The 22,236-nt window shown below is 39.7% G+C and overlaps 1 protein-coding gene across 3 annotated transcripts in view; it reads right to left on the reverse strand.

The window, feature by feature from the left end:
* Positions 1-421: 421 nt before the first annotated feature.
* Positions 422-22,236, reverse strand: part of LOC126267085 (uncharacterized) — a 137,196-nt gene continuing 115,381 nt past the window's right edge. For all 3 annotated transcript variants that reach the window (XM_049971948.1, XM_049971951.1, XM_049971949.1), the window contains exon 13: positions 422-2,321. In XM_049971948.1, the coding sequence (XP_049827905.1) occupies positions 2,112-2,321 (210 nt within the window). In that variant the 3' untranslated portion in view covers positions 422-2,111. The remainder of the gene's footprint in view (positions 2,322-22,236) is intronic.

The raw sequence follows: 22,236 nt of genomic DNA on the forward strand, positions 1-22,236 counted from the left end.
AGGTAAACTATAGACTAGACACATGTTCATTTAGTTTCCATATTTCATCCTTACAATTTGCACACATTTCCTTTTTACCATTAATATCTCTCTCTCTCTCTCTCTCTCTCTCTCTCTCTCTCTCTCTCTGTGTGTGTGTGTGTGTGTGTGTGTGTGTGTGTGTGTGTGTGTGTGTATTTATAGTTGAAAATATGTGTTATAAACCCACAGAGCTAATTCATATTGTGTTTCAGTGGTTCATTGATAAATTTAAAATAGGTATCAAGAAATTTATTTCCAAAATAATACTTTGAAGAGTATTATATTGAGAATAAAACACTTCAATACTTCATAAAGCCAATCTAGTGTCTATATAGTTAATCCCTAATTCTGGATTATAATTTATCAAATCTTTTCTGGCAGCTGTTACGCAAAAACAAAAGAATTTTTATTTTTTTATTTTTGAAACTTTTAGCTGTAAAAGAAAATATCTACATTATACTATCTAATGATACAATTTAATTCATACTACAATTCACATACATTGATAATTTGTAAGTAAAAGTTACTCTACATGTTGTGTTTCTCGGAATTGGTACTGATGCCTGCAGGGTGTTAAACTATTTGCTAAAACTATGTATGCTGACACTAATCCAAATGAATATTGCAGAAGGATAGCAAATTGTATGTCAATTTTAAGTGCAATACTGTTAAATTATAATATGCAAATGAAATGGTTTCATTCTAAGTAATGGATATGATTATTAGTTGCAACAACTACTAACTGTTGGAAATAAGTCTACTACAACTGGAATTGTCCTACCTTAGTGTTAATAGCTCTAATTGGACTATTTTGAATACTTCATTGTATTAATAAAATAATAGACAGAGAATTTGATGTCTGAATTTTTCATATTTACTTCAGTTACGACCATTTAATTTACAGAAAGCATTATGATAAAGTACCTACAGTCCAGCTGTTATAGACTACAAACTACTACTATGACAAGAAAAGTAATCAAGAATTATCACAGAATATCAACTATTAAAAGTCAGATCATCACAAATTTCAATAGATAACCATAAAATCCACAAAAAAATTATTAACAGCTACACAACCAACCTTAATCATAAAATTTTCAAATGCTGATGACGTTTGCATAACATACAATCAGAAGTACTGCACACCATCTACAAATACATGAATAAGATCATAACATTTTTCTTTGAAAATATCTTCCATATATTACACCTTTCGTTCCCTCCTGGTCTTACAGAGAGATGATAAAAGATATTTTATTGACCTGTAGGCAAGTACAAAATATTAAAAATTAACTGTAACATTTGTTGCAGCTTTCATTCCAGTCATATAAACTGTTATAAACAACAGTACAGCAGATAAATTTTTCATATGAAATTATGTCCACTCTGGCAGTAATGATTGTAACTAACTTGATTCTTTACAAAGAGCAGAAAATAAAACCAGCAATGGGTGAAAAGCACACAGGCACAAGTTCAAATGGAAATTAACGCTTAGGAGATATCAGTCTGGCTGTAACACTGGAAGAAAATAAAGCTGCTCTCTCTGAAGAAGGGCTTTGTCCAAAAGCTGAGCATTTTATGAGCCTTCTACAAACCTATCCACTGCTTGGCTGTTCCGCATGAAGAGAAATGATATATCCTCACATACAAACTACTTGACACACATTTTTAATACATTTCTTTCCTGTAAATACTGACTACACATAGAGGCAAAAACAAACGAACTGCAGCTGATGAAAAAAGAACTGCAGTAACACAGGGATTTCAGAAGGAGAAGGAAATATTTATGATATTATTTTGAGTGTTGCTACACTACCAATCAATATACAAGTTTCAATACACATCAAAGATCATCATAGAAGGCAAAGAAACCACCACTACATACGATTTACATTAGAAGTAAATATTCTGTTTTAAAGGGAACATGGCATATACAATTACTTTCACTTCAAGAAAGTTTCAAAGTTTGAAACATACATGTTTACACACGTTTTACTATACTTAGGCATAACTATTTACTGCCATACATAAATAAAGTCAAAGCTATACTTACAAAAAATTCAATAACTCATTTAAAAAAAACTCAAGTTTTAATCTATACTGTTGTTCTCCTCACCATATGAGAGAAGCACGCTTATTACTCGGGAAATATCATTGTCACAGCGATTCAATAGTGAAAGATTTAGTTCCTTGTTGGTGAAGCCCATTTCAGTAAGTGTTGCCATGCACTGTGAAGTGGTGAGGCCAGTATCTGAAGAATGAGCTGGTGCCGCTGCTTCCCAGGATGCATTGTTCGCAGTCTATATGAAAATTCAAAACATAAGTAATAATTTAATTTCCCTTAATACATTGTACACAAAAATATTAATTATTTAATATTGTGAACATATCCAGTCACTGTCACCTGCCAACAGAAGGTTCTCAAATTAACAGTTTATGATCTTGATTTCCTGTTGTCTATGAATTCAGCAATTTATACTGTTTTATGGGCACTGTGATACGGATGACTACGCTGTACATGATCTGAACTCTGCAGTTTTCCACACAGAAAATATATGCAACAGGAGTGGGAAAAGGGGGAAGTGACATACTGTAAGGTGGCTTGTTAAGTATGCATGTATACGTAGATATGTAATGCCAACAAAAATTTTCTGACTTTATTTTCTTTCTTTGACAAATAAAGGGGTCCATCACACTGTTTAGCCTTCAGGAAGGCCTTATTATTATACAAATTTAAGTTAAGGTAATCTCCATTATAAGAATTCAATGAGTGAGTTCCCTTTAGTTCTTAAACAAGTCCACTTCATGATTTTACTCAAATTTACATTCCAGAGTAAGTCCCCCCCCAATCACCGGATTGTGTTTGTGCACTTCCCTCCTTCATAGCTCCATAAATTGAATATCGAGTAAATGATTCCCCACACTGTCTATCCCAGTACATCACAAGAAGCAACTACAGGATGTCTCCCAAATTTATGCCAATCCTTCACAGCTTGCCTTATAAATCACTGGCGATGCAGTGTGCAGACATGTCTGTGGCAGTGTTTATTTTCCACAAACTGCATTAACACTACATGGAATCCACATATGAGTTACTAATAATACTAACACAATAAATACATATAGAGAAAACCTACTGTGTGTTGTAAGCAGTCAGATTAAGTGGAAAGATTAAGAGGAATTTATTTTTTTTTTAATTTCATTTTCTTTCTTTCTTTGGATTTCTTGCATAGCCAACAATGCTATGGCTGAGCCTAGGCTGGTGTAATAACACATCTTTCGATGCCACACCTAACCACGCTCAGTTCATGTGATAGTGTTCCCACACCAAGTACTGCTGAGAGGGGACTCTATTGCAAAGTGTTGCTTAAAAAGAGATGCAGAGATGCATCCCCATCTCCGGCACACAAGTCGCCCAATGTGGCGTCGAATGCAATAAGCACTTGCCCTCGGTGTCCAAACTCCCCCAAATGGAGGACTCCCGGCCCACAATGTTGTACACTCATTTCCATTTCTGTGAAAAATGATGCCCTGAATCATATTAAGTCTATTATTGGCAGTCACCAACTTGTTACAATCAAGCAGCAACCATGACTTTTCATTTTAGAGATAGCTGCCACTTCTCCAAACTTGTATTCTGTCACTTCCTCCAACCTGAAGTTTTCCATAAAGAATAACGGCTTTGTGACCAAGAAGGAATACCCATCAGTCTTTGCGCAAACTAAATATTGGGGAGTTCTTCCCATGAGCACCACCCATGAGCAATGGCTAGCTGGCCAGTAATCTGTTGCTTGGAGACCCGAGCCTCAGTCAAGATAGGCGCATATTCCTTGGCTTACATGGAAGTTTTCAGCTCGGGTGCCAACAGTGTGATTCCTGCATGGTCAGGGGGCTACAACCATGCAGATACTTGAGAACAACACCCCCACCTCCCACCTGAATGGCTACCAAGCTGGGTTGTGGGTGTATTACCTTATGAAAAGGAAGGGTGCAAAGATTGAAAGGCGCAAAGGTGGAGAATACACCGCATTGGGCGACCTTCCCTACACAATTCTCATTTCTGGAGGATTTTGAAAATTGGTGGCAGGTCAAACCCAACAAAAGGACCAAGTATTTATTTAATGAAATGTTGCAGAGATCACCGGAAATGGAAACTTGTCTCCCGATCATAAACTAGGTTCAAGCAGGGTGTGCACCGAGAAAACCATCTGATGGAGAGGCAGAGGGAGAAAGGGACAGTGGAAATATAAGCTTACAGCATAGAAGGGAAATAATGCTGCAGAAAAACCAAATCACATGGCTGAGCACTGGCACACACTGTGTAGGACGAAATGTCATACAATAGGACACACAAGCGGTGGCTGCCCACAAAATCAGAGGCAAAGTTATCCATAGCAGAACACTCCACAAGATAACAGGCAAAACAAAGGTCGCAGTGGTAAAATGAGATTAGGGCAGGTGCTGCCACCCACCCAAGGCCCCTGCAATAACAATAAATCCCATAAGAAAAGGAGTAGCTGACGAAGTGACAAATGTAGTTTACGAAGGCAAGCTCAGGGGAAAGACAGTCAGTAAGTTTGTAGATACAGAACAGGGATGGCCACGGCGTGCCAAACTGCACGCGTGTACAGATGTGCTGCACGCGTGTCGTCCAGGGCTCGGTCCGCCACGCCATTACTCAGCTTTCCTTGGTCTTTCGTGACACTGCTCGGACTAGCTGTGCGATGCGACATCTTTTCATCCAGCATGGGGTGCATTAGTTGATTCGTAGTGGCAGCCATGTTTATTCCTCACTATTTGGTAGCGATTCGTAGGAAGTTTATAAGTACTGTACAGTGGTTGTTGCTATGGAACACACACTCATAAAGAGGCGGGGTAGTGACACAACGCCACGAGCCTTCAGAACTGAATGGGAATTGCAATATTTTTTCGAAGAGAAGATGAAAATTCTCAATATCTATTATGCAGTCGCATACTCGCCGAGCACTCCAAATTTGCAATAGAACGGCATTATAACACCAAACACAAAGAACTTAATGATTTAGTTGGGGCTGATAGATCAAACAAGTTGACGGAATTAATTAAACATAGTGTTATGCAGCGAGACAGACCAAACGTAAGTCCCCCTTACAAATCTTTGTGTTTCTGATGTTTGTATTCGTACATTAGAATTCGAATTTAGAGTTCACTCATTTTTTTTTTTTTTTAAGTTGCAACCGAACTTGTCTTTAAGAGCAAGCTACAAAATAGCGCTCAAAATTGCAAGCCCGAATAAGCCTTTCAGTCATGGTGATTTCATCAAGGAGTATATTGTTGAGGTGGCGAACTCTTGATGCCAATGGGAGTAAAGAAGTTTAGTGAAATTAGTCTTTCCAGACGGACAGTAGCGGACATTTCGGACACAGCACAACTAGCGATTTATGTTCGTGGAGTCGACACAAACTTGCACGTGACGGAAGGACTGTTAGATTTAGTACCAATGAAAGAAACAATGAGGGGTACCGACTTACTAAAAGCAGTTGAAGAGGCAGTTGAAGCCGTTGATCTGAACTGGAAAATGTTTGTTTCAGTCACCACGGAAGGAGTGCCAGCAATTCGAGGGCTCAAAATAGGCTTGTCTCATTGTTGCATAAAAAGCTAGGACGATCGCCGTAAGATTTGTATGGAATCATTTTTTTGTACACCAAGAAGCTCTTTGTGCTAAATATGCAAATTTGGAGCACGTGATGAAGTTGGTAGTCACCATAGTAAATTTTTTGAGGTTGCCTGGCTTAGTACACCGTCAGTTTCAACAGTTTCTCATGAAACTGAACTAAGAGTACAGAGACGTTATTTACCACTGGGAAATATGTTGGTTAACTGAAGGGTCATGCCTTGAGAGATTTTTCAATTGCTGAGCTCCTGAAGGAAAAAGGAAAGGCAGAGTCAAAATTAGAAGATCCAAAATGGATTGCAGACCTCGCCTTTTCAGTTGATCTGACTGCACACTTGAATGCTCTCAATAAGACTTTGCAAGGTGAGAAGGAGCTTATTTCTGATCTGATGAAAAAAGTGGATGCATTTATTAAGAAACTCGAATTTTGGACAGAACAACTCGTGACAAAGAATACTGTCCATTTCCTTACGCTCTCTCGGGAGGAGTTTCCCTGTCTCCACAATGAGGCTGCAAAAGTTATATCAATGTTTGGATCGACATACATGTGCGAAAGGTTTTTTTTTTTTTTTAATTATGAAACTAAATAAGTCACGATTACATGGCAAACTGAGTGACGAAAATATGAGAAACTGTCTACGTTTATCCGTGTGCCGTCAGTTTGTGCCCTATATGAACTTTATTATGTCTACAGCGAACCAAAAATAATTAAATTAATGGTGATAATTGTAGTGATTGCAAATTCTGTACAGTAGTTCCAGATAATAAAATTTGCTTGTTTCACATGTAGTTGGAATCACTTATTCCACATTATACTGCATGCTGCAGACTACTTTTATGTCCGTTCTATATCTCAGCTTAAATGTTGTAAGAAATTTACAAGTGACAATGTGAGCAGCATGATACTGTTGGTGTAATGCAGTTTCAAACCCAGCATTATTGTTATTTTTCTGTAGGTGTACCAACAGCCAACAAAGATTCAGTATTGCTCAACATTATGTGTTGTACAGAACTTAATAATATCAAATGTCATTCTTGGCCATCCCTGATACAGAAGCTCAGATTAAACTGCCATGTTATAATATACGTGGATTAATAGAGGAAATAACTGTGTTGTGTCCTGCAGAGACTTATTTCATAAATCTAAAGATTGAAGGGAAAAAGTATGGTTTTGATGTGGAAGCAGTAGGAAAACACAGATGGGGGTTCAAAGTCATTTTCGGTACAGATTTCCTATCCAGGTTTTAGGCAGGGATGTGAACTGTGCAATTCAGTGCCACAACTCACTGTTATGACAGTAAGTGTGCACTTTGCTTGCAAGAAACCTGTTGTGTGAGGCCGCCTCCACAGGCTCCGACAGAACAGCGTATGTGGGCATTAAATGTACCACCCTGTTAAAATAAGCAGACGTATGGAAAAAAATTCTCTAGATTGAAGTAAAAACCAGGATACCGCTGGGATCGGACTTTCTGGTTGATCTGCTCAGCGAGAACGACATTCTCAACAGGTTGCAAATTCATGTCAAAAGGAATATAAGCAAGGGAGAAGTGATGGGGGAAAAGTTTCATGGAGCAATACATGTTGACAATTTTGGCCAAAGAGGTATAGTAGTTCCATGTGGAACTATACTTGCAAGTGGTGAGGAAATAATGAAAGCATAAGTTTAGTGTGAATGACAGTTTAAACATAGCAAAAAGAAACGGATGCCAGTAATAAGATCACGACACCTGGTGCTTACCCTCCATTTCCATATCAACAAAACACAGGATAGATTAGAGAAATGCAGTTATTTGACCACGTTTGGCATGTGCTCTGGTCATCATCAAATTCCGAATGCACCACATGATCACCCAAAGACAGCTTTTGTGGTTCCTTACAGAATGTATGAGCTTTTACACAAGTCTTTTTATCTCAGGAATGAACCTGTCATTTACAAAGATTTGCTGACCTGCTGTTGTGAGGTATGAAAGTCATTATGTGTCTTGTATATAATGGACATTTCATAAATAATGCATAGGTTGGTATTACTGTGGACTGTCTGATCAAACGACTCAATGAAAATTACGTCATATGTCATTGGGAGCTTGAAGAAGATGCACGTTTTTTTTGCTTTATCGCCCTGCACTCTAACACAAATTGGGCAAGAGGTAGAAATGAACCCTGTAGGGGTCTCATGTACTGTTACTGTTTAAGACCACAGGTTGTACATCAAGATCGAAACTTTCTGCTGCAAAAAGCCAACAGAAATCCACAGTACATGAAGTGAATTTTGTGGTAACTTCACAGTGGACCGTAGTACAGTTTCACGTTGTATGAATCATTTTCATGGTGGTTGTAGGAGTATATAGTCGATAATCGAAGACCTGGAAGACCAAAACTGTCATTCATGCCAATATCAGTATTTTGTATTCTGACAAATGATTTGAAGAAGATAAAAGTTTCTGTGAGATGAGTCTCCCACCGCTTGACTGCAGAAAAGAAGCGGAAACACCTGGGCATTGCAACATTGCTCACACAACTATTTGATCTTGAAGGTCACAGATTATTGCATCAAATTGTCACTATTGACGAAACGTGGACTAGAGACTGAACTGGAGTTGAATTCACAGTCCAATGAGTGGAGAGCTTCTGAGCTTCTCCATGTCCAAAAAAATTCCAATGTGTTCCATCAAAGCTCACGCAAATCATGATTTTTGCTTTTTATGATCACCAAGAAATAATCATGACAGATAGAGTCTCTGTGGAACAAGTCCCATGGCAGTGTATTATCATAACTTCATGCAAAACCTGTGCAGAAAAATGCGCAAAACCCAAACTCAGTTTATCCAGGTGGAGTCACTCGTTCTTCACGACAATGTTCACCCAAATACCAGCAATGTTTTAGCCACAAAAACTGCACATGATGGTAAGTGTTGCCGCATCCTCCCTACAGCCAGGACATGAGTCCACCCAACTTCGACTCGTTCTTAAAGACAAAAAAACTTAGGCATAGAGATCATCATCTTTCTCTGGAAGAGCTTTCTACCACCATTGCCGAGTCTTTTGACAGATGAACAGAAGTGGTGTTCTGCATGGAATAACAGAGCTTCTGAGATGGGATTCAGTTATAGAGAAGCAGGGAGACTATACTGAAGGTCTGTAAAGTGATACTGAAAAAAAGTGAACATGTAAGAAAAAATAACATTTTGCACTATTTATGAAATATACCTCGTATTTAAGTAATACCATATTTTTTTCAAGAATAACTGAGGAACACACAGAGAGATTAACAAGTGTGTTGTCAAGGTTACAAAGAGCACATTTAATCTTTAAAATAGAGAAGTGATCTTTTCCAAAATCACTGGTTCAGTAACTGGGACACAGTGCATGTGGAGTTAAGCCCGATCCAAGACTAACAGAAGCAGTAGAGAATTTTCCAGTTCCTACTAAGATAAAAGAGTTGCAAACTCTTCTTGGTATTGCTAATTATTACTGTCATTTTGGGAAGGATTATGTCATGGTTGCTAAACCATTAACAAAACAGTTGAAGAACGGTGCAGTGTTTGTGTAGACATAGAAGTGTGATGCAGAGATGAGAAAAATTAAATGTTTTGACAGGTTTACCTTTGTTGGTCTATCCAGATATTGAGAACCCTTTCTTTTTTCCATGGATGCTTCAGATGGTGCTATTGGAATTGTTGTTAGGCAAGAATAACGGTGAAGATAGTCCTAGTGGTTATGCTTCCAAGCAGATGAACTCAGCACAGATACATTATAGTACTACTGAAAATGAGTCATTATCCCTTGATTTTGCAGTAAAGTATTTGAAATGCTATTTTTGTGGGTGAAAATTTACTGTGGTCACTGACCACACTGCTCTTGTGTGAGTGTTGAACTTAAAGAACCCTAGTAGTGGCTTAACTTGGTGGGCACTGAAATTATCAGAATATGACTATGATGTATGCTACAAGCCAGACTGTTTACACCAGAACACTGATGCATTAAGTTGTAAAGTTAGGGTTGTTCTGGCAAATGGTCTTTTAATAGAAGAACTAAATGAAACACAGGAAAGAGATGTAGAAACTCCCCAGTACGTTTCTCTTTTGTTACAGAATATGGTATCTCTCACCATAAGACCCCATAGCATAATACGGTAGTGATACCTAAAGAACAACAGAGCATCAGAGCACAATGTCATGACAGTTTGCGGACATTCCACAATGTGGCAAAAGTGCTAGGGTAGCTTCCTACTTCTGGTGGAATGATAGACAGACTATTTTTGGAAATATATACACAACTGCTTGGCTTGTGCTCAAAGAGCACCCCCACCAAGGATCTCCCAGAAGCTACTAGACCATTTCAAAATGTCACTCTGGATATTGCTGGCCTACAAAGCACACAGAATAACAAATACATCTTATCCATCACTAATCACTTTTCCAGATACCCAATTCTAGTACCGTTTGCAGACATGACTGCATAAACTGTTGCACATACATTTGCTAATCATTTACCTCTAACATACAAAGTCCTGACACTATCTTGACTGATGAAGGAACTAATTTTATGACTCCCTTGTTCATACATGTATGCTAATTGTTGCAGATCAAAAAATAGTGGACCTTACCTTTTCAATCGAAAGCTAACAGTGGTCACCTAGAACGCGTCTGGAAGAAAACTGTTCGAATGCTGTCCTACTACTAGAACAAACCACACTCAGACTGAGACCAGCACGTTGCTTCAGCAAGCAACACTCATATGCACAAATCAACTGGGTACATACCCTACAAGGTAGTTTATGGAAAACCTATGAACTCTCCATTCAAACTTGATAAGCTACCACCCGGTGTTGATATGGCTGAAGTGAAGGGACTGGCCCACTGCCTTAAACCTATTTAGAAACAGGTTAAACAAAATAATTCCAGAGCTACTCAGAAGTAACTACAGTGTGTAGCAAAAAATGGACTATGCTTCACTACTACACACCAGGAGACCCAGTTCTACTTCGAAATCCTGTGCCCAAGAAAGGAAAAACTAAGAAATTCTCGCCCTTGGATGAGGGCCCATACCCTGTTATATGGGTGACTTCTCCTGTGAATGAAAAATTTTCTGATCATACTGTGGCAGTACGTTCTGATCAGTTAGTCATATCAGGGCCCAGCTATGCTGCCCCCTAAGGTACTACAAAGTCCTGCTCCACATGCTTCACAGCAGAGTAAAGACACTGTCGTAAAGAAGGTCAGGAAGGAAAAAAGGTTAAGTTATGGCCAGCACACCCTAGGTATGCTTTAAGGAACAAGCATCCTTACGCCCTGAGATTAAGAGACTAACTAGTGTAGATATTTCTCTTGTTAGATTTTTGAAGATGCTGAGAAATGATATATTTGCAGGTATGATGGGAAGTGATAATGTTTTGAGGTTGCTATTTTTGTGATCCAGTTGGTCACTTGGTATTCTGCATTCTATATGCGCAGATAAAGTTTGTAAGGGTGGTAGAGTTAGTCTCAGTAAAAGCAAACTGCTGTTTCACTTTCTGTTTTGTTTGATAGGAAGTGGCTCATGCTGTCTTACAGTGCACAGTGCAGTACAATAAGTCACACTGCCAAGTGTTAGTAGTCAAAGCAGTCTACTTTTATTACATCTAAGAAAGCTACTTAATGCTAGGGCCAATTTGTAACATCTATGCCACCAACAACATCAGTAACCCCCTTTTGTGATACCTCTCTATAAGTGCTGATGCATACCCTTGCTGGACCTTTAACCTACCACATCCCTGAGCCTCGTCCAGTAGAGACAATATTGTTGGTTACGGTCACAGCCTACCATTGGCGCACCCACAGATCCTTCGAAATGGCCAACCCGAATACAATTCGCGTAAACACATTTTGTTAAAGTCAACTGATAATGCCAAAATCTGTGCCCCTTATGTCATTTCAAAGATTTTTCTTTCTTAAAAGTACCCATCAATAGATTACAACCCCATTTTAAAACCACGAAAGAAGCATGCCAAATTTAAATGAATGCAAAATTTCCAAGATTGGCAATCTTTTATGGAAGCTCAAAATTTAGTGCGCACATCAATGCCAAGATGCTGATAATAGTTTCCAAAACGAAACATTATCACTAAACCTGACAGACAATCCAAAGAGATTCTGGTCGTATGTAAAGTATGTAAGCGGTAAGCCACAGTCAATGCCTTCTCTGCACAACAGCTGTGGACATACTATCGGCGAAAGTGCAGTAACTACACACAGCCTTTCGAAATTGCTTCACCAAAGAAGACAAAGTAAACATTCCAGAATTTGAATCAAGAACAGCTGCCAATATGAGTAATTTAGAAGTAGATATCCCCAGAGTAGTGAATCAACTTAAATCACTTAATAAAAGCAACTCTTCAGGTCTAGACTGTATACCAATAAGGTTCATTTCAGAATATGCTGATGCAATAGTTCCATAGTTAACAATCATATACAACTGCTCTCTCGATGTAAAATCTGCACCCAAAGACTGGAAAGTTGCATAAGTCACTTCAGTATTCGAGAGGGGTAGTAGTAGTTGTCCACTAAATTACAGGCCCATATCATTAATGCCAATATGCAGCATGATTTTGGAAAATGTACTCTGTTTGAACATTATGAATTATATTGAAGACAATGGTCTATTGACACACAGTCAACGGATTTAGAAAACATCATTCTTGTGAAACACAACTAGCTCTTTACACACACAAAGTGCTCCGTGCCACTGACAAGGGATTTAAAATTGATTCTGTATTTCTAGGATTCCAAAAAGCTTTTGACACTGTACCACACGAGCAACTTGTAGTGAAAATGCGTGCTTATGGAATATCATCTCAGTTATGTGATTGGATTTGTGATTCCCTGACAGAAATGTCGCAGTTTGTAGTAACTGATGGAAAGACATCGAGTAAAACAGAAGTGATTTCTGCTGTTCCCTAAGGTAGAGTTATATGCCCACTGCCATTCTTTATATAGATAAACGATTTAGAAGACAATCTGAGCAGCTGTCTTAGGTTGCTTGTAGATGCTGCTGTCATTTATCATCTAGTAAACTCATCAGAAGATCAAAACAAAGTGCAAAATGATTTAGAAAAGATATCTGAATGGTGTGAAAACTGGCAATTTACCCTAAATAATGAAAAGTGTGAGGTCTTACACATGAGTGCTAAAAAGAATCCGTTAAACTTCGGTTATACGATAAATCAGTAAAATCGAAAGGCTGTAAATTCAACAAAATACCTAGGAATTAAACTTATGAGCAATTTAAATTGGAAAGAAAACATAGAAAATGTTGTGCGAAAGGCAAACCAAGGACTGTGTTTTATTGGCAGAACACTTAAAAAATGTACAGATCTACTATAAGAGACTGCCTACACTATGTTTGTCCGTCCTCTTTTGGAGTACTGCTGCAAGATCTGGGATCCTTGCCAGATAGGATTAACGGAGTACATTGAGGAAGTTCAAAGAAGAGCAGCATGTTTTGTGTTATCGTGAAATAGGGAGAGATTGTCATGGACATGATACAGGATTTGGGATGGACACCATTAAAACAAAGGTGTTTTTCGTTGCGGTGGAATCTTCAAGATTTTCAATCCCCAAATTTCTCCTCCAAATGTGAAAATATTTTGTTAATGGTGACCTACATAGGGAGAAATGATCGTCATAATAAGGTAAGGGAAATCAGAGCTCATACAAAAAGATATAGGTGTTCATTTTTTTCTGTGTGCTATTCAAGAGTGCAGTAACAGAGAATTATTGTGAAAGTGGTTCGATGAACCTTCTACCGTGCACTTAAGTGTGATTTGCAGAACATTTATGTAGATGTAGATGAAACATTGGCATAATCTGTCCAACGGAGCCCTTCAACACTTTACATCGATTGTCTTGGTTAAGTCTACATGAGGCCTATAAATGGCTCCTGTGGAAGGGAGAGGAGTGTGCATGGTGAGCCGTCAGACTGAGAGTAGAGGTTTAGTGGAATTTTAAAAAATGAAAAGAAAAAGCCAACTGTGTTTTACAGTCAAGCTATGGTGGAGAATGGACAGTGCAATACTAGATGTCTCTAGATAACACATCCACCTACGCTTTGTCCACGTGAATAGCGCTACCATACCAGGTACTGCTTACAAGGGACACTATTCAAAGCATTGCTGACAGAGGGATGCATCCAAAGCATCCACTGCCAGCCAATCAGAAGTCTGGAAACGGTCATGTGCGGGACATGGAGCAGGCTGGCGAGAGTGCACCGGTACCTGGGAGTTGTTCTCTTGTCCTCCAGCTCTCATCACAACTAGTTGTGTTCTCCTGCTTCTCTTTCCAGCCAATACACTGCAGCAGATTGAATTTCCCTTACCCTTAGTAGTAGCAGCTGGAGAGATCAACTCCAGTCAGTGACCCAAACAGTTTTGGAGTTGAATTGTTGACAAATTTCCTGACTCTCTCAGACATCCACATCCTGCCTAACTACTAATCTCAGTCCAAACATGCACACAACGTAAATCTCTGCACACTGTTCTACACTGCCAGAGGGGAAATTGATTCTGCCTTCTGGTATGGCAACTGTAGTTTTCTTCCAGGAAGGGAAAATTCCCCCAACATGAGTGCTGTTTGCTTTCCATTTTGCAGACAGACTATACTTCCCCAGGATTAGCTGACCATTTCCCTTGTGTGGGTAGACAAAATAACTTCACTGAGCTTGTGTTTTTATAATGAAGGTACATACAGTTCATTAAGTGAGTATTTATGTGCAGTTGTTTAACAGCTGGAGCTGTCAACTGTTTACTGCACTGAAGTGCTTGACCCTATTGTGACACAATGATGATTTCATTGTCTCCATTAACAGTGTTTGAAAAACTTTTCATAGCATGTTCTGTATCAAATGCATCACTCTGGTTTAAGATCTCCCAACATCTGCAGGGACCCAGAGGATTAAACAGCATCCCTCTACAATAGAGATACATTGCCCAGGTGTTACAGAACTTCAGATATCTCAACAAACATAGAGGTGACAAAAGACATGGGATACCTCTTAATATCATGTCAGACCTCTTTTTCCCTGGTATAATGCAGCAGCTCTACACAGCATGGACTCAATGAGTCTTTGGAAGTTCCCCCCAAAAAATACTGAGCCTCTATAGCTATCCATAATTCCAGAAGTGTTGCTGGTGCAGGATTTTGTGCACAAACTGACCTTGTGATTATGTCCCATAAATGTTCCACTGGTTTCATGTCGAGCAATCTGGGTGACCATATCATTCACTCAAACTGTCCAGAATGTTCTGACATGGCACAATGTCATTCATAAAATTCCATCATCGTTTGGACATGAAGTCCATGAATGGTTGCTAATGGTCTCCAAGTAACCAAACATAACTGTTTCCAGTTAATGATCAGTTCAGTTGGACCAGAGGTCCCAGTCCATTCCACGTACATGCAGTCCACACCATTATGAAGCCACCACCAGCTTGCACAGTGCCTTGTTGGCAACCTGGATCCAATGCTTCATGGGGTCTGTCCCAGACTCGAACCCTGCCATCAGCTGTTACCATGCCACAGTTTTTCAGTCACTTGGGGTCCACCCGATTCGGTCATGAGACCAGGAGAAATGCCACAAGTGATGTCTTGCTGTTAGCAAAGGCACTCACGTCGCCCATCTGTTGTCATAACCTACTAATGCCAAATTTTACCACACTGCCCTAATGGGTACATCCACTGTTGGTCCCACATTGGTTTCTTTGGTTATTTCACGCAATTTTGGTTGTCTGTGAGCACTGACAATACTACGCACATGCTGCTGCTATCAGTCTTAAACTGAAGGTTGTCGGCCACTGTGTTGTCTTTGGTGAGAGGTACACTTGAAATTTGGTATTCTTGACATAATCTTGACACTATGGATTGCAGAATATTGTATTCAGTAACAGTATTCAAAATGGAATGTTCCATGCATCTAGCTCCAACCACCATTCTCGGCTCAAAGTCCTTCGTGTGGTCATAATCACGTCACACACCTTTTCGCACAAATCATCTGGCTAAAGGCAACAGCTCCACCACTGCACTGTGCTTTTATATCTTGTGTATGCAATAACAGGACCATCTGTATGTGTGCATATTGGTATCCCATGACTTCTGTCACTTTAATGTAAGTCAAGGAATATGTTACAGCAGATAATTCTTATAAACTTGAACTCATCAGTGCCATTCCACCAATCATGTCCACTTCCATATTGGTAGATATGCTGTGGTTCCACTTAGTGCAGTCCACTCTACAAGTGCCAGCAATTTCTGAATGGAAAAGATTTACACAATCCATCAGTAACACAATTAATGACATAAGAAATGCAGTAACTTTCTGTTCATTCATTAATTCACCACCAAGTGACTACAAGATAATTACACAGTTTTATAAAACATTGTCAACAATAGACACTAGCAAGGTGTCACACTTACCTATCCAATCCCTTTCCCCTGAATGCTACATAGGTCACCAACAACATCACACAAATTAAACACTTCTCAGAGAATGTGTACAGGAACATATTTTAATGATAGCTCACTTAACCCCTGCAAAAAGAACTCAATTTAATGAATTGGGCTACTCACATAAGAGAACTGGACAGGAAATGCTGTGTGGGTATCGTCTGCCTGTAAATTGAAAAGTGAGGAGTGTTTACAGTGGAGAAGTTGTCTTTCCCAAACGAAAACTACAGCTGCTGTGCAGAATGACAGAATAAGTTTACTCCCTAGCTGTGTGCAGCTGTACTGACAGTGATTCGTAAGGCGCACTATGGAAGGTGGTTATACCTTTGTGAGACACCCTGTACATGTTTCTCTTGATGCAGTGGAGTACACAGAGTGGGAAATCACCTGCTTCATCTTCAGTTTGCAGACCTATGAAGGGGGAAAGGGCACAAACAGAATCCAGTGACCTACCTTCCCTTGCGCTTTTATTCTACTCACCCCCCTCCTCCCAGTCTGTTGCTTTCCTGGAACACAATTTATCCATTAAAATAGCACTACTGCACTTAGTTGTGGTACACACATTTAATATTTGTTTTTAACCCACTTCTTTTATAATTAAACATTAATTTTTCACTGTTGAAACAACATTTTTAATATAATCTACCATTTTTACATCCCTGTACGTGGAAACTATTAATCCTAGAGAAAAAAATTAATAATACCTTTGTCGTAGGTAATTTCATGTAGTTTAATTTCATACTGGGAAACATTTTCACTACAAGCCGTGATTTTGAAGTTTTCAAGGAAAAAATAAATAAAAAAGTTAAGTTCTAACACCCCCTCCCATGGCTCCAATAATCACACCCCATCGATCAGGATTCTTAATACGTTGTTCAGGACACTCCCTCTTAGCACTGTGCAAAATTTTGCAATTACACGATTCTTTTCCTGTAATTTTCCTTTGTTGCTTGGACTGTTACAGGTTACTTAAAGGATCTAGGGGCAGTGAATGATTATGATTATTTAGGATCTGTTATTGATGACACAGGAAATTGTGATAAAGATAATAGACAACAATTGCCCTTGGCCAAGCCACTATGGTTAAACTCACTAAGATCTGACAAAACTCGGCAATAGCCGAAACAATGAATATGCACTTGGCGGAATCACTGACACCCCTGTGCGTTCTTGTGTGGCTGTGGGACCATGAAAGCTAGTGACAAGATCTGAATTGATGCCTTTGAGAAATAGTGTACAAGGAAGATGTTAGGCATATCACAGACAGAAAGAAATCCAGTGCTTCAATTATAGAAATTAGCACCATAAGATTTTATATTCCTGTGTTAGTCACATCTACTTCCAGTTCACTTTTGATAAAAAAATGGAGTAAATCATAGAAGACCATCTAGCAAGGAAAAATCAAAGGCAGGTTAGGACAGAAAAGTGGTGAGAACTTTCTCACTGTGCAGTTATCCCAGTGAAGCACAGATTCCAAATTTCAACTGTTGTGGCAGCAGTACTTGCAGTTACAACAACAAGAAAAACACTGGAAATTCCACAAGCAACAGCAGAAACTGCTGTTACACCTGCTAAAAAACCAACAACACAAAAAAGAAAAAAAGTTTCAGAAAAATTCATGCACACAAAACTTATTCTATATGGTCTCCTGAATGAGAAACACATTTTTCCCTGAGGACAGACAGTTTCTTAATCCCATTTTCATAAAATGAACATACTGGCACATCAGCCAATTGCACACAAACACTTTGACAGACCCATCATTGTCAGAAGTCCAGACTGTAGGGAGGATGTTCTAGCACCATTCCAAACTATTCATGAATTTTTGGTTGAGTTCGTGCAACGGTGTGGGGTTGAGCACTGTTATGAAGCACAATCGGATCCTGGGTTGGAAATGAGCAACTTTTCTGACCATATGCCAACCTCAGTAGCAATTTAACAACTGCTACTCAGTGATTGTCTTCAATAACTTTGTTAACAATGCAAATATTCTCCTCAGTCATGCTGGTCCTCAGTTGGCATCAGTGAACTGCACTCTCAACTGTTTTAATCCTTGTAAAAACTGTTTGTATCACATGTACACTTGAGTCTTTCGCAGGTAACTGTCCCTGAACTGTGCTGCAGGTCTTTCCAAAATATCGAACAGTTTTACATCCTCTGTTATGATAAACTTGAATACAATGAGTTGTTCATGACAACATTCTAGCTGTGGAGAACGACCAGAAACAATAGCAACAACAAGGAGAGATCATACTGCTCTCCGTTTACAAAATGACATTTGAAACAAAAATTCTCGTTTATATTTGATTCACTCTCTATTTCAGGGATTTTGTTCTTCACTGCAAGGCAAGTCATACAATTGTCCCAAACGTCGGAGTACACTCTGTCTTTTAATAATAAACTGCACCAAGTGACGCAGAAACAATGGCAATTCTTAAACCACAGTGCTTTTTTGACATTTGTAGTTTGCTGACTGACTTACAGTTTCCAAACACACATTGCAGCAACTAGGCTCAAATTTAATCAATGTTCGCAAATAAAAGCAATAGGGGCTGCTGACTTGCATGGCTTGGCACGAAAGAGTGGTTTTTCCTGCGAACAGTGTGGTGCATTGTATGCAGAATCCTTAATCTGTGCTATTATACATCATGATTTTGATAGAGCAGTTTGTGCAAAGGTTTTAGGGTCATCTGACCCAACTCTGAGTGATGTGCTAAAGATTGTCATAGCTCATGAAGTCACAGCTTCAATGCAAGCTATGTTTCATGAACTTCTGGAGTCAACATCTGGTGTCGACTTTCTTAGTATTGGCAGTCGCCATTGCATTCTATGATCAACTGATGACTTCCAACCAATGTCACCATCCCATCATCCGATTTACCGAGCACCCTCTAAGCATACTGTAGCATCACTGCCTATCCCGCAAGCGAATAGACAGCCACTCTCAGTGACTGCACAGTGCGATTGTGAAAGAGTCATGACTTACTTCTGTAGTATCAATGCCTTGGCTGGAGCACACAATTTACAAACTAATTATGCCCCTCGAACTGATTAATTCCAATTTCAAGAACTGTGTCATTCATCTAAACTTAGAACAGGCTGGCTGAACAATGGATTCTATGTGTGTGTTCTTCATGCATCTGTACTGAGTCATGAATTCTTTGAAAATAGACATGCCCACAGACTATGTGGCAGAACACTGGTAGCTGAGTGGTCAGCGCGATGGAATGTCGTGCCTAACGGGCCGGATTCGATTCCTGGCTGGGTCGGAGATTTTATCTGCTCAGGGACTGGGTGTTGTGTTATCCTTATCACCATCATTTCATCCCCATTGACACGCAAGTTGCCGAAGTGGCGTCAACTCGAAAGACTTGCCCCAAGCGAACGGTCTACCTGCCGGGAGGCCATAGCCACATGACATTTCCATTTACGTGGCATAAGTATCAATAGATGATTACATCGATTATTTTATATATTAGTTGTGAACAGTTTAGTTCAAAATTTCAAGTGTTTGCTGTGGGAATATTTTTGGATGTTGTCATATAAGACTTGGATCTCTCTGTGTGTCTCTCATCCTGGTAAACAGCAAAACATTACATGATTCCCCTTCTAGTTGATAGTAGGAAAAGCAAGAAGACAGCCATCATCAGCATACTGCATAATATCTTGCTGGTGCATACAACAGCAATAGACGGAAGGCAGACATTTATGTAGCATCTTTAAATTAATGGAGCAACAGATGATTTCCAGGTGTATATTGGTGCAGCACTGTCTACAATTAACATGGACATACTGATGCATTGGCTCTCACAGTTGCAGCACCTAGTTGTGAGAATGGGCACTCAATCCCATTTCAGAGTCAGATAGTAGTCCAAGCTAAGTATAAAAATGTGGTTCGGCAACTGACCCTACCTGTAGTCAATTCTTGGACAAAAACTGAGACTTATGGCTTAGAAGCCATGGATCCGCATTGCTCCTTTGATAAATGTAGCTTCTTTGAATAAAGTGTCAAATACAAGGGGCATATATTAAGTAATGAAGGATTCACATCAACATAGGATCATGTGGATCCAATCACTAGGTTACGAGCTCCTAAGAACCTTTAAGAACTACAGTTGTTCCTTGGCAAAGTAAATTATCATGCAACATTTACTGCCAAAATGGCCAAGATCTCGCACCTACTTACTCATTTTCAAAAAAGGGTGTGTTAATTCTTTGTGATCAAAAGTGTACCAGAAAGCTTTCTTGCTACTTAAGAAGTGCCTTAGGTTGGCCACTTGTTTAGCAACATTTGATCTGGGCAAATCCTTGATGATGATGCGTCTGATTTTGGCACTGGTCCATCATGACCCATAAATATGAGGTTAAGTCAAAAATTATCTACACTTTTGTCGTAACATTTGTTACATTGTGCACGTTGTCTTCTGTCCTCGCACATGTTATTGTTATACTGTTGTGATAATGCTCCGAAAGTTTCATCTTATTTCAGCCATGGTTCTTCCTTCTTTTGCAAATATAGCACGGCAGCTCCATTAGAAGTGTGCAACATGTAGGAACAACAGGCGGTGATCCGATTCCTCTGGTCAGAGGGTGTCAAAGGGGCAGACATCCCATTGCAGAGTATCATTGCAATATGGGAGATGTGCACTATCACATAAAACTATGTTTTTGTGGATCAAGAAGTTTAAAAGTGGACAAACAATTGTAATGCATGAAGAGGAGGAGGGGCGGCCATCAACCTACACTGCAGATGACAACATTCAACCAGCTCGAGAGATGGTTCTGTCGAATAGGCGAATCACTATCAATGAGGTAGCATCTGCTTTGAACATCAGCCACGGCTCCACCCATCACATCATCCACAACGAGCTCGGTTTCCAATAAGGTCAGTGCACGGTGGGTACCAAGAAAGCTTACCGAGGACCATAAGCTCACCGTATTAGGGTTTGTCAATGCTTACTCACCCGCTTCAACAACGAAGGTGGTGTACTTTTGAGCAGAATTGTAACTGGTGATGAAACATGGTTGCATCAGTACGAGCCTGAGTCAAAGGGCCAGAGTCTGCAGTGAAAACACCCTGGATCACCGATGAGGAAAAAATTCAAGACAGGGCCATTCGCAGGAAAGGTTATGTTAACCACGTTTTGGGACTCACATGGGCCCGTACTGGCAGAGTTCATGGAAAAGGGAACAACTATCAATAGTGTAGGGTATAGTGAATTGTTGGAAAAGAAGCTGAAGCCAGCAGTTTGCACCAAATGCCGAGGTTTTCTGTTGATGAAGGTGTTGTTGCACATGACAATGCACAGCCACACACAGCCCGTCACACTATTGAAACCATGAACAAGCTGAAATTAGAGGTATTGGAACACCCTCCCTACATCCCTCCTTTCTCTAAGTGACTTTCACTTGTTTGGGGCACTCAAGGATGCTTTGCGAGGTCGCTGATTTGCCTCAGGTGTGGACGTGCGAAATAAAGTACAAAAGTGGCTTCACGAACAACCAAAACCCTTTTATTTGGAAGGAATATGTAAGCTTGTTGACTGTTGGGAGAAGGAGGGAGAATACGTAGAAAAATTATGTGCACTGTATACCCCTAGTTTCATGTTTATATATGGTAGAATGAAAAGTGTAGATAATTTTTGACTTGCCCTTGTATATTGATATTAAATGCAGCACTGAGAAATTATTCAAAAACTGAGAAAGAGGCATGGTGAACATGCAAAAGGAGGCAATATCACGGCGTCACGTGTACTAGTCTAGTACTGACATTGTGATAAATACACCACCTCGAACTGACACGCCTGCACCCAAACTCAACCAGCCTCTTCCCAGTATTTCAACCCATGGCCACACCCTGACCGTCCCTGTCAAAGAGTGCACTTTTATTTCACCAGACCCTTCTGAGGAGCAATGTGGTTGCTAGTTGTCAATGTTCTCTCTAACTTACCCTTGTTGCACGGATGGCTGCTACCACAACAGCAGCTACCATCTGTGCCACATCCATCATATTTGCAATTAGAAGGTCCTCAGTTCACCGCATTGTGTTTCAGGATTTTCATCAACGTCACTCCTCTCTATCCAACG

The sequence above is a fragment of the Schistocerca gregaria genome, chromosome 4 (assembly GCF_023897955.1).
Source record: "Schistocerca gregaria isolate iqSchGreg1 chromosome 4, iqSchGreg1.2, whole genome shotgun sequence".
In the NCBI taxonomy this organism is placed as follows: domain Eukaryota; kingdom Metazoa; phylum Arthropoda; class Insecta; order Orthoptera; family Acrididae; genus Schistocerca; species Schistocerca gregaria.